The sequence below is a fragment of the Pongo pygmaeus genome, chromosome 5, assembly GCF_028885625.2.
Source record: "Pongo pygmaeus isolate AG05252 chromosome 5, NHGRI_mPonPyg2-v2.0_pri, whole genome shotgun sequence".
In the NCBI taxonomy this organism is placed as follows: domain Eukaryota; kingdom Metazoa; phylum Chordata; class Mammalia; order Primates; family Hominidae; genus Pongo; species Pongo pygmaeus.
The window spans coordinates 52214089-52230210 of record NC_072378.2 but is presented as its reverse complement, the minus strand read 5'-3'; the positions used below and the strand labels follow the sequence as shown (position 1 = coordinate 52230210).

Genomic DNA, 16122 nt, shown 5'->3' with positions numbered 1-16122 from the left:
GGCAGAAAATGTGAAGGGTACCATTTTAGATTGAATGGACAGGGAAAGTCTCTTTGAGGAAGAGAAATTTGAGCTGATACCTGAAGGATGGGAGGGAACCAGCTGGCCTAGGCTGGGGGGTAGGGGGGAAACAGGAAGAAGGTCACTATAGCTAGGGCAGAGTGAGCAGAGGGCAGCATTGTCTGATATGGCAAGTGCAAAGTCATACAGGACCTTGTTCAGGTATGAGAGGTCAAAGGGGAAATCACTGAAGGGTTTTATGCAGGAGGATGGCGGAATCTGATTTTTGTTTAAAAAACTTCTCTGGCTGTGTGGACGATGGATTGTGGAGATAAGAGTAGAGCTGGGATATCAGTTAGGAGGCCAGTTGAGGCCAGAAATCATGTATTTGGGACTCTGGAAGAGGCAGTGGAGATGGAGAGAACAACTGGTCCTGCTGATGACTGCATGTGGAGGCAAGGAAAGAGTGCTGCGGGTGTTTTGATGGAGCACACTGATGAATGGTGGAAGCATGCACTGAGATGGGAAGACTGAGAGGGGAATAGGTTTGTCAGGATGGAAGGCAGCAGGGGCATGCGAAGTTGGAGACACCAAGAGTAGATGCCAAGAAGAAAATCAGATGCATAATTTAGGGCTTGGAAGCAGCCATCTTGGAAGTAGGTGATGTCATTATTGAAGAAGACATGGGTAGAAGAGAGATTTGGAGCATGGGATTGAGATTGGGGGCATTCTGACGTTTAGATATTGAGGAGTCAACACAGGTGATTGAGAAGCAGGGGGTGGAGAGGTGATTCTGTGGTGGGAGGGAGAATGGAGAACATGAGGGTCTGAAAGAATACCATGATGGTTGATGTGGAGAGTAGGGGCTGATCATGACAGGGTTCCAAGGAGTTGATTAAGTGTCAGGCCACATACATTGGCAATATCAAGAATTTTAGTTTTTACCCTAAGAGCATTGTAAAGCTGTTGTAGGTTTTTAAGGGGGTAGTATGGATAGGAGGTAGCACTTATTATCATACTTGTACATCTAAAATATTGCAGGCAGAATGTAGACAGCAGGAGATGTCGAAAGTAGATCCAGAGACACCCAGCAAGAGACAGTGTAATTGTAGTCAGGGGCTGCAGGAGCAATGAAGTGGGCAGATTTAGAGGCAGGAGATAAACTCTATAAGACACATTGAATATGAAGTGCATTCTTGGTTTCTGGTTTGTGTAGCTGGATAGTGGTGTCATTCACTTGAGGAGGACTAAGTTTAGAGAAAAGATTATGAATTCAGATTAGGTCATGTTGAATTTAAAGTGCTTTTCTGATATTCAAAAGGATTTGTGAAGTAAGCATTTCTAACAAGGATCAATAAGAAACTTTAATTATAATTAAAAGGTTAGCAAGCTGGAATTTGTCAGGAACCATATGAATGGATTTTTCTTATAAGAATGTGTTAAAAACCTCATTCAGAGTCTGAGCTACAGGCTATTTTGAAAGGAACTCAATTTTATTAATTAAAACCATCCATAGTCATTAACTAGCTACCATTTATTTGGTTCTTATCATGTAAGCTTGTTATATGTCAGGCCTCTACTAAGCATTTTACATACATTATCTCATTTAAATCTTTCAATGCTACAAGTTAGGTATTATTATCTGCATTTTATGGATATGAAAACTGAGGCTGGAGAAGTTAAGTAAATGTTCCAAGTTCATAAAGCTAGAAATTCCTGAGGCTGGATTTTTTACCCTGATTTGTCTGATTCCATTGCATGTGTTCTACATATTACAAATATTAAAAACAAAATTTCTTAATATCAGTCCTGAGGAGGAATAATTTAATGAGTTTATACAAATGATGTGCAATTAATGTAGTATATTCATTTTATGGAATTCTTTCTTTTTAAAACCTTTTTAAAAATGTTAAAAATAACTTCAGACTCAAAATAAGTTGCAAAAATAGTAGTTTACATATACCCTTCGTTCAGTGTTCCCTGATGATAGCATATTACCTAACTATAGAACATTAGCAAATCTGGCAAGTTGATATTGGTACGGTATTAACTGAGCTACAGACCTTATTTAGGCCATCTTTTTAAACATGGCTCTACAATCTTAAAAGTCAATTCAATAAGTCTTTCTAATATATTGTGATATAAGCATATTTCAGATGAACTGTTTCATGAATTTTCACCAACAGAATTTGATGCCTGAATATATATATATATATATGAATAATGGTAGTGTGAAAACTTCAGAGGAAAAGTTTCATGTTAACTTTATAAGCTTGTATCTTACACAATCAATCAAAGTAAGCTTAGCAAGATATTTTGAAGAAAAATTACTTTCTTTTGTTCTGTGTTTTATCAATTTATCTCTAAATTACTCTCTGTTGTTGCTTGCTTGAGTTGACTTGTGAAGACTGATGAACAAAACTGTTGAGGTTTTATTTGGATTGTAAATAAATCAAGACAAGTTAGATTTAGACACAAAAAATTGCTTTTACCCATTACAAGTGTTATGCATATCTTTTACTGTGAGTCTTTGAAGGGTAGCCATGTGATCTTTGAAATTAAATGGTTACTTTGTCAACCAATCTTATGATAAAGGTTAGGTTTTATCTTGGCCATTGGAAGATTTTAAACAAGGCATGGACAGAGCCTGACTTACACTTTAATCTGATTTATGATGTGTGGAGAATTGACTATTGGTGGTGGTGATGAGGAAGAGATAAGAGTGGAAATAGAGACACTAACTGTTAAGACATTGCTATGGCAACTTTTTGGGTAACACATGGTGATGACTTAGATTAGGATGGCAGTGATGGAGGAGTAAAGATGTGGCTAAATATATGTTGAAGACAGAAGTGACATGACTCCTGATGGACTGAATATTGAGGAAAAGAGAAAGAGAAGAGTCAAAGATCACTCTAAAATTTTTGACGTAAGCAACTAGGTAAGGAGTTCTGCCATTTACTGAGAAGGGGAAAACAGGGAGAAGAGCTAGATTGTGAGGAAACTTCCCCCAAATTCTTATTTTTTCTTATTTCTTATCTCATTAAATTTTCAAGAAAATATATAAGACATCCAGTCTCTTTGTCCTGTTATCCTTTCTTTCTCAAGTGATTGACTTATTTCGTTTTATTTTTTAACTGACAAGTAAAAATTTTATGTATTTATGGTGTGCAACATGATGTTTTGATACATGTATTGCATTGTGGATTGGCTAAATCTATGTAATTAACATATGTATTATCTCATATAGTTATCTTTTTTGTGGTAAGGATACTTCGCATCCACACTCAGCATTTTTAAAGAATACAATATATTAATATCTGTAGTCACTATGTTGCACAATAGATCTCTTGAACTTAGTCTTCCTGTTTGAGATTTTGTATTCTTTTATCAACATTTCTTCAACCTTTGCTTCCCCCCACCACCAGCCAAACCAGCAGCCTCTGGTAACCTGCGTTCTACTCTCTGGTCAATGAGTTCCACTCTTTTCGATTCTGCATGCAAGTGAGATCATGTGGTATTTGTCTTCTTGGGCCTGGATCATTTCACTTAACATAATGTCTTCCAGGTTCATCTATGTTGATGCTAATGACCAGATTTTCTTCTTTTTAAAGGCTGAATAGTATTCCAGAGTGTATGTGTATACTGCATTTTCTTTATCCATTCATTTGTTGATGGGTACCTAGATTGACTCTATATTTTGGCTCTTGCAAATAGTGTTGCTGTGAACACGGGAGTGCAAATATCTCAGACATACTGATTTCATATCCTTGGAATATATATCTAGAAGATGGATTGCTGGATCATATTCTATTTTTAATTATTGAGGACTCTCCAAACTGTTTTCTATAACGGTTGTACTAATTTACATTTCTACTAACAGTATGCAAGGGTTCTCTTCTCTTTCCGTCCTCACTAACCTTTGTTATCTTTCACTGTTTTGGTAATTTTGACAGGTATGAGGTGTCTGAAGTGATTTATTAACATAGTCTGTTATTTACAAGGAAGAAACTGTGAACTGAAGAAGAAATCAAGTCATTTGTTACCTCATCCTTTTCTCCAGGCCCTAAACCTTTAAATTTGAATGTCATAATTGATTATATCTATTCCTTTATCTCCTATGTTAAATTAACGATGTGTTCTTTGTATATATTTTATTTGGAATATTTCTTTTTTCTTTCCCATCTGCTACATTCTCATTTCAGCACTTCAGCCATGGCTCTCTACAATAACTTTTGTATTGGCTCCTTAAGTACCTAATAAATGAAATAAGAGTATCAGATGCAGTATTCTTGCATCTCCACCTTGACTCTGTAACTTCCTACTTATCCTTAAAGATTCCATTACATCAGACACAGGACTTTAGGTATCCCCGGCTCTACAAATTTTCACATCATCTGAACGTAAGATATGATTTTATGATTTGTAATTTTAAGAAAAACATAGCACTAAGATGTTTAACATTTGTGTGTCCTGTTCCTCCAAGTGGCTTCTATAGGGGAGAGATATATTTTTGTTATTGTTGATTTGGTATATTAGTGTCTAGTGCACAGCAGAACATAAAGAAGGGCTCCAATAAATGCATGCTACATTGACTTGATGTGTATTTTCTAGAAATCAGAACTTATTGAGCTTCTTGGTTCAATGGCATATTATCTAACAAATGAGAGAATCTTGAATTTAATTTCAAATACTACTATAATTTATTTTGCTCATTCCTCAAACTATTATTATAACAACTTAGTTCAAGTGTTAGAATATAGAGTTGGTGGCCTTATGCATTCATTGGCAAGAGTTCAGGATCACATATGTAACCTCTAAAAGATGGTGATTTTTTTTCATATGTTAGAGGTCCAATAAACTACTGGGTCCTATTCCCAAATTCACTACTATTATGATGCTGGTGAAAGGCATATGTTTGGAAGGTATGTTGGAAATATATTCTGCAATGAAAAGGAGTTTGAACTTTGAGGGCAGGCAGACTAATTCTAGTTAGGTAGTTAGCTAAAGTTGTAACTTTGAGTAAATTACTCTCTCTGAGCCTCAGTTTTATTTTCTTTAATTACGTGAGTAACAATACCTAGCTAATAGAATAGTTATAAGGATTGAGGGAGTTAATGCATATAAAGTGTTAAGCCCAGTTTCTGGCACAGTGTAAGCCTTAAGACAGGGTAGCTATTGTGGCAATCGGGACTCTTTAAGTGGAAAGTACAAGTAAAAGTAACCCTTCTTAAGCCATTTTGAAGACTGTATCAAGCCCTTCCTCTCCTCCTCTACTTTTTTACTTCTTTATTTCAACCTCTTTTTTTTTTTTTTCTACTGGAGAATAGTTTTCTTCATTCTATATGGTGCAAGTGAACTCAGATCTGTTTGGCTTTTCCTAGTTTTACCACCAGTGAGGAGGTTACTACTAATTCCTCTCAGTTTCATTCAAAATTCCAGGGGAAGGATTTTGGTGAATGAATGCAGGTTGGATCCTATGCCCAGCCTTTGTTGAAGGGTTTGTGGGACTTTAACCTGCAGCTCTCACAGATTTCAGTATAGTGGATGGGAGCAGTTCTCAGATGAGGTGTGAGGGATTTCCTGGAATGAAGCAGAGAGGAAGTCAGGTAGACAAATAATTGCTATTGACTATAGCTATAATTGTTGTCACTCACCATCTTTACCAGCATCATTATAGAATTCGATTTCTTCACTATCAAGCTTAGACTAATACAGTCTGAGAATCCTCATTACATTTTAATGGCACTGATAGAAAAATTTTAAACTGAAGTTACAAAATGAAAAAGACTAAATGTTAGTAGAGTTCAGAAATCTGTGGCCATCCCTATTCCTGGGGGTGCAGGTGAGACGGGGCATGTTTTGTGATCTGTACACTCTGAGCCTGTGGTCAAATGCAGTTATTATCATTAAGATCTTACAAGTGTTAACAAATTCATTTAAGTCGTAGGTGTTTACACGTGAATGTCTTACACATTTTTGTAAAAACTTTTAAATCAAATTTTGAAGCATTTTAAAATTCTCTGTAAATAAAGTATTATATTTTTGACTAGTAAATATTATTTTTCTCTGAACTAGGTCAAAAGTTATGCCAAAATAAAGAAACTGTACTGATATTTTGTTTATATTTTCTTAGAGTTATCTTTAAAAAGACTTTCACAGTGATTATTCATAATTTCTTCTCTCTTCTCATATGGTTTCCATTTAGGTACAATTATGTTGAAAAAAAGTCTTTTAATTTTTTGTTTATTTATTATTTGAGGTATGTTTTGCTCATAACAACAAGCAAGTCTCCCCTCTTCCCTGAAGCTCTAGGAGTCATACTAATCAGAGGCATAGAATACAGCTGGGATTTTGAGCCAGTCATTAAGCTAAGATTTCTTCGTATGATTGAAGGGTAACCATAATGTTTGAAGACTGGAACTAGGAAAAGTGGATGTTGGAATTTAAGGGAAACTGACATTTGACTAGCAGAACCAACTAGGCTATTGATACTGAGACCCCAATTTCCTCTGAAGTTACCACTGTTGCTGTATGGACATAGAAGTGGAAGGGGCAATGCTCCTTTGACATCTGTGTATGGTTCTCATGATGTATAGAACCTGAAAGACTTCAGGAGTATAGAGGAAAGATACATTTTAATGAACTCATAAGGTTTGGGAAGCCAAAACAGAAAAGGTCAGACTAAGTTCATTCATGTTTTTAATGTAAAGTTTGAACTAATAATTTTAATAATTCCTAGAACATTGTTAGGTGCTATGGGGTTTAGATAGTGGGTTTTTTTTGGTTTGCTTTGTTTTCTCTTCCTTCCTTCCTTCCTTCCTTCCTTCCTTCCTTCCTTCCTTCCTTCCTTCTTTCCTTCCTTCTTCCTTTCTCTCTCTCTCTCTTTCTTTTTAGGCAGGGTCTCATTCTGTTGCCTAGGCTGCTGGAGTACAGTGGCATGATCATAGCTCACTCCAATTTCAACCTCAGGGGCCGAAGCCATCCTCCCACCTCAGCCTCCCAAGTAGCTGGGACCACAGGTGCGTGACATCATGCTAGGCTAATTTTTTTTTTTCTTTTCACTTTTGTAGAGATGGGATCACTCTAGTTGCCCAGGCTGGTCTCGAACTCCTGGGTTCAAGTGATCTTCCTGCCTCAGCCTCCCAAAGTACTGGAATTATAAGGCAAGAGGCACTCTACCTGGCCTTATATAGTCTTATTTTTATTAAATATCAATGAACAATATAAAAGTTGAATGATCACAGAAGACAAGAGTACAAAATCAGTCACAAGGCAATAAACAGCATGTGTTATGTCAAATTGATGGTGGTACAGAAAGTGGGGAGGCTTTGGGCATTCAGTGGAAAGAGACTCCCATTGAAGACTTCTTGAAGGCATAGTGACCACAGTGACTTGTGTCAATTTTCAAGAATGAGAGACCTGAAGAGCAAAGTAGGGGACAGTGAACGGATTCATCTGGCTGGAGCAGATGGCTTATATAAGGAAGTTAGAAAATGAGGCTTTATGAGTTTCAAATTTGCATTAGTGTTCAATGTTAAACAATTCTATGGATTTTTACAAATGTGTGATCATGTGTATGTACTCCCATAGTATTACACAGAATACTGCCCTAAAAAATCTCATGTGGATGAATTTTAATCTCACTTTCACATGAAGCTTTTCAGAATATTATAGTGACCTATTATTTGAAGAGCTTTATTCAACAATATACATAATAATAATAAGATTATCTAGGTCAGGGGTCCCCAACCCCCAGGGCCACAGACCAGTACAGGTCCTTAGCCTATCGGGAACCAGGACGCACAGCAGGAAGGGCCGCAGACCAGTACAGGTCCTTAGCCTATCGGGAACCAGGACACACAGCAGGAAGGGCCACAGACCAGTACAGGTCCTTAGCCTATCGGGAACCAGGACGCACAGCAGGAAGGGCCACAGACCAGTACAGGTCCTTAGCCTATCGGGAACCAGGACGCACAGCAGGAAGTGAGTGGTGGGCAAGGGAGCGTTACTGCCTGGGCTCCACCTCCTGCCTGATCAGGGGTCATTAGATTCTCATAAAAATGCAAACCCTATTGTGAACTGTGTATGTGAGGGATCTAGGTTGCGTGCTCCTTATGAGAATCTAATGCTTGATCTGAGGTAGAACAGTTTCATCCCGAATCCATCTCCCTTGTGGAAAAATTGTCTTCACAAAACTGGTCCCTGGTGCCAAAAAGCTTGGGGACTACTGAGAAATACTAACTATGAAGTAAAGGATTAATTTCAATTATACAGCAGATTGACTTTTTTTTCCCCTAACTACAATATACTACCTGATAAGTTAGAAAATTGAGATTTAAGTGAAAATCACTAATAATCCTACCATCCATAGGTAGGCTAACATTTTAACATGCATCTTTCCTATTTTCTGTGCATGTATTATTTTTATTAAAAAATGGAGCATATTATTTTATGTCCCGCTTTTTGAAATCAATACATCATGAACAAAATTTCTTGTAATTCAGTGCTTTTCAACAAGATACTTTCAAAATGGCTATACAGTATTCCATTGTATGGATCATAGACTTCTTGTAATTTCATAGATCATGAAATGTGGGAATACTCTTTTTCTAATACCATTTAGCACCTGAAGAACTAAAAATGAGACAGGCAAAATGAGATTATTTAGTGGAAAAAATGCTGGACTTCATCGGTAGTCTTCCTTTGTCCTAATTCAATCACTGGCTCCATATATTTATCTAGTCTTACATTTAGTTATTTAAATCTATTTGGAACTTAGTTTCCTTGCCTTTCAAAGCTTGTGTTGCTTGAATATTCTGTAACTGGGAGTTTTCTAGGAGGTCATAGCAAATCAGGGAACAGAGCTAAGACTCTAAATTCCTTCATTAAAGTTGCATCAATTGATAGTAGTTTTTTGTCCTCTATAACTCTTTCTCCAACCTTAGGTACGTAGATATGAATTAATTATAATATTTCATTTATTAGACTCATGCCATTGGCTTACAAATGATTAGGTTTAATTTATGTTTCCTTTTGGGGGCTTAATACTATATATTAAACATCTGTATTATTAATATGTACTCCCATAGTATTACACGGAATACTGTGTAATACACACCCATACAGTAGACTCTTTAAATATATGTGCTAGGCAGAATTTAAGTTATGTATTTTAATACAAATAACATACGTCTTATTTATCGTATGTCTCTAGCATCTACTATATTGTCTGGTGCATAAGATTTGCTCAGTCAATAAAGGTTGCATGATTGAATGCCCTGCACATGGACACTGTTGTCTGAATGAACATTCACTATAGAGGAGACTCTTTATCAAAGCTTGCTAAACTTTGGGCATTAGCTAATGAAGCAGGCAATTAAATTCATGGTGTTGAAGTTGGTAATGACTATGAAGAAAATAAAACAGTCATATTCAGAGGGAATGCTAGGTGGCATTGAAAGACTGAACAGAAACTGTATTCAATGCGTGTCTTGAAAAACACCAAAAATGAACACAATCCTCATTGTTTCATAATGTGATGAAAGAGAAGACAGAAAGAACAAATATAGCACTTTTCAGATGAGGATATGAAGCTGAGGAGTGAAGTGACTTCTCAAGGTCACACAGCTAGTAAGTGACACCTCCACGATTCACACTTGCATCTGTCTCATCATGAAGGTAGGATTTGTAACACATGATGAAAAGTTGTCCAAAATGTTCAAAGTTGTCGAAAAATGGCATTATATTTCTTTAGAAAATTAGAGAAAAGTTCTCTTCTGAAATGCTGTTATTATTGAATCCGTTCCCTAATCCAGAAGGAAGGTTGCTGATGTAGACATGTGTACTAACCTCTGGAACTTTTATTGTTCCTTATTCCTTTGTTGTATTTCAGGGGTCATGGAATATCTTCACTGTCTCCGTAACATATACATTTTCAAGCCAGAAAACTGACTCCATTAGCTAAATTAAACTTTGCAAAAGCCTTTTTCCACTGTCATGTCTTATTTCTATTTCAGTTTCTCTGGTGGGATATGTTGGTCGCAGTGGATTTCCTTTTCTTGCTCTGGAGTTAATAGATGATTTGTGCTGCACTGTTAGTATATCCAATGCCATTTTTATGCTGTTACAGAATTATAGTAGAAGATGCAGTGGATTGGCGCCCCCATGACAAAATTGTCCTTAGCTCCTCTTCTTATGAGCCTCATGAAGCAGAGGTCCTCACTGTGAAAGAAGTCAAGGGCCACCATGTGAGGATCTATGAACAGCTCAAACACCGGCACATTGGTAAGGCTTTGGTTTGTTGGTTAAGGTAAGTGAATGAGCCAGGAAGACCATGTTTGGTAACCTAGCTGGGGACCTTAGATCTGATTGCCATTCAGAGGGGAAGAACAATGCCTTCCTGTTGCCCTAGACTCATGCTACATGGTCTTATCTCTATTCCTTCATTAATTTTGTTGCTTTATTTTTAAAGAATACTTGGATGTTATACACATACACACATACACATGCACACACATTTTGCTCTTTATTTATAATGGCAAGTCTAAGAGCAGAAGGGTTGAGTCTTGTTCAAGGTCACTGGGTGGTTTTCTGGCTAAGCCAGAATGAAACTCATGGGCACTGAGTTTCCAGTTTATTTCCTGACACATTGAATTATAATCCCTTAGAATATTGTAGTTACTGTAAATAATGATTTCATTTTCCATACTTAGAAATGTGTCCTTCCTGACATGAAGTACATTTTATGGATTAACTACTACTATTACTATTACTGCAAAAAATGAAAGAAAAAAGCCCAGACCTTTTTTAAAATAAAAAAGGTACCAAATATTTTTATACACAATACACAGTTAGAATGTACTACACATAAATAATAAATCACAATAACCTTCCTGATTCAGTCTAATAAATAAATCTAATCCAGGAGATATAGCTAATCAGTAATAAACTGTGGAAATAAAGGGGATGGAGAATGTCTTTTTGTCTCTGATACGTGAGAGGCAAATCCACAGTTTCACCAGGAATGTCTAAAGCTCTGTCTAAATCAATGTTCCCAGGAGGATTTCTTTTTTGATAAGTGGCAAAGAGAAAAGAAATCTTCAGCAATGATTTCAGTAAAATGCAAGGTGAAATGCAAATGGTAGACAGTGAAACAAACTAGCAAGATGTTTAGTTCCCACTGCTATGGAAGCTGTTCAGGCCGTGATGAGAGGAAGATCCACCATGAGAGGGCGCTGCTGCTGCCTGGTGCTGCTTCTCGCTTTCCTTTTACACACAGCTGCTTTTGCTCTGTCACTGCCTCAGTTGATCTGGGACTCCTCACTCTCATGAAAGAGGTCCACGGACAATGTACAACCCAACATTGAAGTCTCACGCTGACCGATTTAAGGCAGGAGGTTGGGGACCCCACTAATTGGACAGATCTGCCCTGACTTCCCTGAACCAGTGACCTGTCCCAGTACCCACAGTTATTAAGAAGAAATGAATTCTTGCTCAAACACTCTGACTCTGATCCCAAAGAGAGACAAGTGAATGGGTTATTTTATTTCTCAGCTGACCTTTGTGGAGAATGCCCGAGGAAAAGCAGACCTTAATGTTGGTAGAACTTCCGAGGGGAAAGGATGTTTTCATTTCTCAGGTTTGCTGGGTCCCCAGCTAGTGATTTTTGAAATAGGTTTTTAAAGTTTTTTTTTTCCCCAACTCCTATTGCCCCAGGAAGTGTACATGTCACAGAGGATGGCCGACACATTCGTTTGGCTGCTGAGGTTGGACTGTTGACCCGAAATATACAAATTCAGCCTGACGTATCATGTAGGGGGAGACTGTTTGTGGGGTCCTTCAGGAAGTCCAGCGGAGAAGAATTTTCAGGTAAATGAAATTTTAAGTAACTAGGCATTACCAGTTGGAGCCTGTTCATCTGGGACACCCAGAAATCCCAACTGTGAGAATTTTCATTTATAAAACAAAATGTTCAAATGAGATAGTTCCTTTGTGCTTGGAGAAGCTATGAATTTTCAGTCCTAATCTGTGCTTAATTATCAGTGTGATGTTAAAATAATATACTAGCGATCAGCACATATGCACATTTTACCTCAAAGAAAACATCTTCAGCAGATGTGAAATTTCCTTTGCTTTGAAATTATAGATGATTTAATGACCACTTCAATTTTATCTCTTTCCTGAATTTCTATTACTCTTTCCCAGTAGCATGCTATATCTGATGGCAGGCATCAGTTCATGCTATAAATTAATAGCATAAATTTAAATAAAAATGATTTCCATATTCTAGACTGCTTTAAGGATCAGTTCAATCTTTCTTGTTTCTTTCAAGTTTTAGCCCTTTTGGAATGCTGCAAAATTATTTGATTAGGACCTCATTTCTTAAACTTGTGTTCCTTATACATTATTCCAAAGTTCTTTCCTGATCAAATAGTTTGGTTGTCACTGTAGCTCCAACTTAGAAAATCGTTGTGTACATGAATATATAAAGGCCTGGGGAAGGCCGAGAATAAAGGATCTAAACACTTCCCAAATATATTCAGTATGGGACACTGTTTGTTGGCACAACTATTTTACCAGTTTTGTAAAGGGCAGTGTTTGGACCTTAAATCAAACATTTAAGATTTCTAGTTAATAGAACAAGCTCTGTCTCCATAAGCCCTTATCAGTGGTGATTTCTGCCCGCTACCCCAGGTGATATTTGGCAATATCTGGAGACATTTTTACTTGTCACAACTTGAGGGAGCTTCTGGCATGTATGGGTAGTACCAAACATCTAGCATGCACAGGACGGCCACCCACAAGAAAGGAGTATCTGCCTCCAAATGTCAATAGTGTTGAGGTTGAGAACCCTGCTCTAGATGATGGAGACAAAGGCTGGTTCAAATCTTTTAAGAATAGACCATTCGAAGGTTGAGGAAGATGGGGAATCAGGAAGGAGAGAGTAAGATAAGGCCCCAGTTAACTGAAACCACAGGCCAAGCTGGAGCATGGTCACAGGAACAGGACAGAAGGCCAGTTCTTACAGCTGAGCACCAAGCCAGAGCAGAACCAGCAGCAAGACTGACCTGATCCTAAACTTCTAACAGTGCTGATCCTTAAATCATCCCCTGGGGAAGGGAAACAGAAACTCTATTTTGTGCTTCTTATGGACCAGAAACTGTGCTGGTTTTCACACAGTGAAAATTTTATCTTATTTAATCCTAAAATCCTCATAGGAGAATTTTATATTCCTATTACAGGAAATAGAGTCTATAGTACAATTGCCTATTTATTTATGTAGCTCCTTCATTAGCTTATAAACTCCTTGAGGTGAGAAATAGGTCTTTCATCTGTTTTCCTAGTGTGGTAACTGCTGTACATTAGGTACTTAATAAATATGAATGAAAAATATTAATGAAGAGTAAGGAAAGTCATTCAACTAGTAAGTGGTAGATTCAAGCCTGGTTCTTGTTAATTAAACTTTTAATTTTCTAATAATTTTGGATTTATAGAAAAGCTGCAAAGGTAGTATAGAGAGATCCTGTATACCTTTCACTCAATTTTCTTCCATTAATAGCTGATATAATACTAGTATATTTGTCAAAACAAAGACATTAACATTGGTACATGACCATGAGCTAAACTCAAGACTTTCTTCAAATTTTATCAGTTTTTTCTGTTCCAGAATTCAATTCAGGTTTATACCCTGCATTAAGAATGCTTACATTTTTCTATAACATAGTCCAGCGCCTGAATAAGAAGGGATCTGCAGGTGTAGGTCAGGGATGCCAGATATGGGTACTGATTTGTTATAGACCAGAAAAGCAGGCTAAGACTTTTGAGTCCTACTTTTATATTGGAGGGCTCCATCGTTCTTCTCTTCCTGAATAATACCCAGCAAGTTGTACTTAACTTGCTGGAATATTTTTCAGTAGTGATTTTCAAAAGGAAAAATAGGAAAATAGTTGTGAATAAAATAATTGCTTCATTCAGGCTGGGCACGGTGGCTCATGCCTATAATCCTAGCACTTTGGGAGGCTGAAGTGGGCAGATCACTTGAGGTCAGGAGTTCGATACCAGCTTGGCCAACATGGTGAAACCCTGTCTCTACTAAAAATATAAAAATTAGCCAAGCATGGTGGCGTGCACCTGTAGTCCCAGCTACTTGGGAGGCTGAGGTGGTAGGATCACTTGCACCCTGGAGATGGAGGTTGCAGGGAGCTGAGATCATGCCACTGCATTCCAGCCTGGGTGACAGAGTGAAACTCTGTCTCAAAAAAAATTGCATAATTCTTTATTTAATGCTCAAGACATTTTAAGTCTTTACTAATTGATTAATTTTCAGTCATTGGTTAACGTGCACAGAAGTAAAAAGACCTTGTACGGTTTAAAACTATGAATCAAATCCATGGACGTATAAGACATGAAAAAACCTGTTAATTAAAATAATCCTGAGAGCTTCTGGATAGCTGAACTTGTGGAGCTTCCTAGACTAAGGTGGCATGTCCAGGGAGGGTATGGGAGCTGCATGCCCCTCCCTCATTCTGTGCCCTACCCATCTCTTTATTTATCTCCACTGTAATATCCTTTATAAGAAACCTAGGAAATAACAATAATACTGACATGTTGCCTTGACAGAGATCCTAAAATCACATTAAATGCTAAAAATAAGCTATTTATGTATGGACTTATGCTTGCATTTGGTGTTCTTTGTGCCAAAGTTCTACAAAGCAGGTTTGCCAGCCCTTTCAGCTGTGTATTATTGGTGAGGGATATTGCCCAAGAAATAGCTTTTGGATGTTTTATTGTTCTGTGAATATGTCCACACCATCTACGAATGCCTCCTCAATAGCACCCATTGAGAAATTTAGATACGTCGGAATCCTGTTGCCTGGCCCCAAGTAGACGTATAGGTCCTCTACTTAGCCTGTCTTTCTCAAAAGGACTCGCTTCTTCATGGCAGCCGATTTGCAAGGGTTCTAGTTTCTCATTTCTGAAAAGGTAGTGGAGAAATGAGGGGTTTAGGCTCTACTGTCTTTGAACCTTAAATACTATTAATACTATTATTAAAACAGTGAAACAGAAACTTCAAATGTATTGCTTCCTTTATTTTTAATGAGATAAATAACTTTGTAGTTTACTTTAGTCAGTACCTTAAAAAATGAAATAAAAGGAGCCAAAGTTGTGACCTACCTAGCAAAGGACACACAACTAATTATGGGCTCATAGCTATAGGGCAGTTATCTGAATCATAATGCAGAGATGCTACCTTTGTACCACCAAGTCTTCCTGTCTTTCCAGGATGCCTGCTTAGGGTTGATAGTGCGGCTTCCCATCCATATGCCTAAGTTTAAGTCCTAGCTTGTTAGTTCACTCTTCTCTGCCTCAGTTTCCTTATCTGTAAAATGGGGATAATAATTCTATCTACCTCATAGGATTTTTTTGAAAATTAGGAGTATGAATAAATAAATGAATAAGAATTAGAACAGTGTCTGCAAATAATGAGTGTTCTATGAGAGTTAAAGTTTTTAATTCACCTCATTATTATTTCATATTAATTCATCTAGAATCATGTTATTATTAATTTTACCAAGAGTATGTATGCTGAATCATTGTATTTTTAAATCAACCTACTGGCTGTATTTTATAGTGTGTTTTAATAATATCTATTTAAAACAGTACAAATAAAACTACAAATGAGAGTAAATAATTCACTATTTTCTCCTCACATAAAAGATATAGAAAATCTTATTATAAAAATGAAACAGTGAATAAAGTGTAGTCAGGATAAAAATATTGAAAAGGTTTTACAGAATCTTTAAAGTGATTTTAAAAGCATGTTATTGCTCCTACCATGTTTTAATCAGAAGCATGTATTGAATATCATCCTTCTGGACATCAACTGAGCAGAAGGAAATTTTGCACTCATACTCTCCTTCAGAAATGCTTAATATGCATTTGTACAGTGTCTTCATGGGAATGGCTGTGGCCTTTCACGTGGTGTCACTGAGACACTGAGAGGGAGACTTGACTTTGAGGTGAAGGGCCAGAAACCCAGAATCTATTCTTACCCAGTTCTTTGACCCGGCCCCCAACAAATACACAGAATCGTTAAACTTAGCCATGCCCATCCCCAAA

The 16122-nt window shown here is 37.2% G+C and overlaps 1 protein-coding gene across 1 annotated transcript in view; it reads left to right on the top strand.

The window, feature by feature from the left end:
- The window catches only part of PKHD1 (PKHD1 ciliary IPT domain containing fibrocystin/polyductin), a 477573-nt gene that overhangs the window by 324565 nt on the left and 136886 nt on the right, over nt 1-16122 (top strand). Inside the window, exons 55-56 of the mRNA XM_054492265.2 lie at nt 10133-10287; nt 11719-11871. Of these exons, the coding sequence (XP_054348240.2) occupies nt 10133-10287; nt 11719-11871 (308 nt within the window). The remainder of the gene's footprint in view (nt 1-10132; nt 10288-11718; nt 11872-16122) is intronic.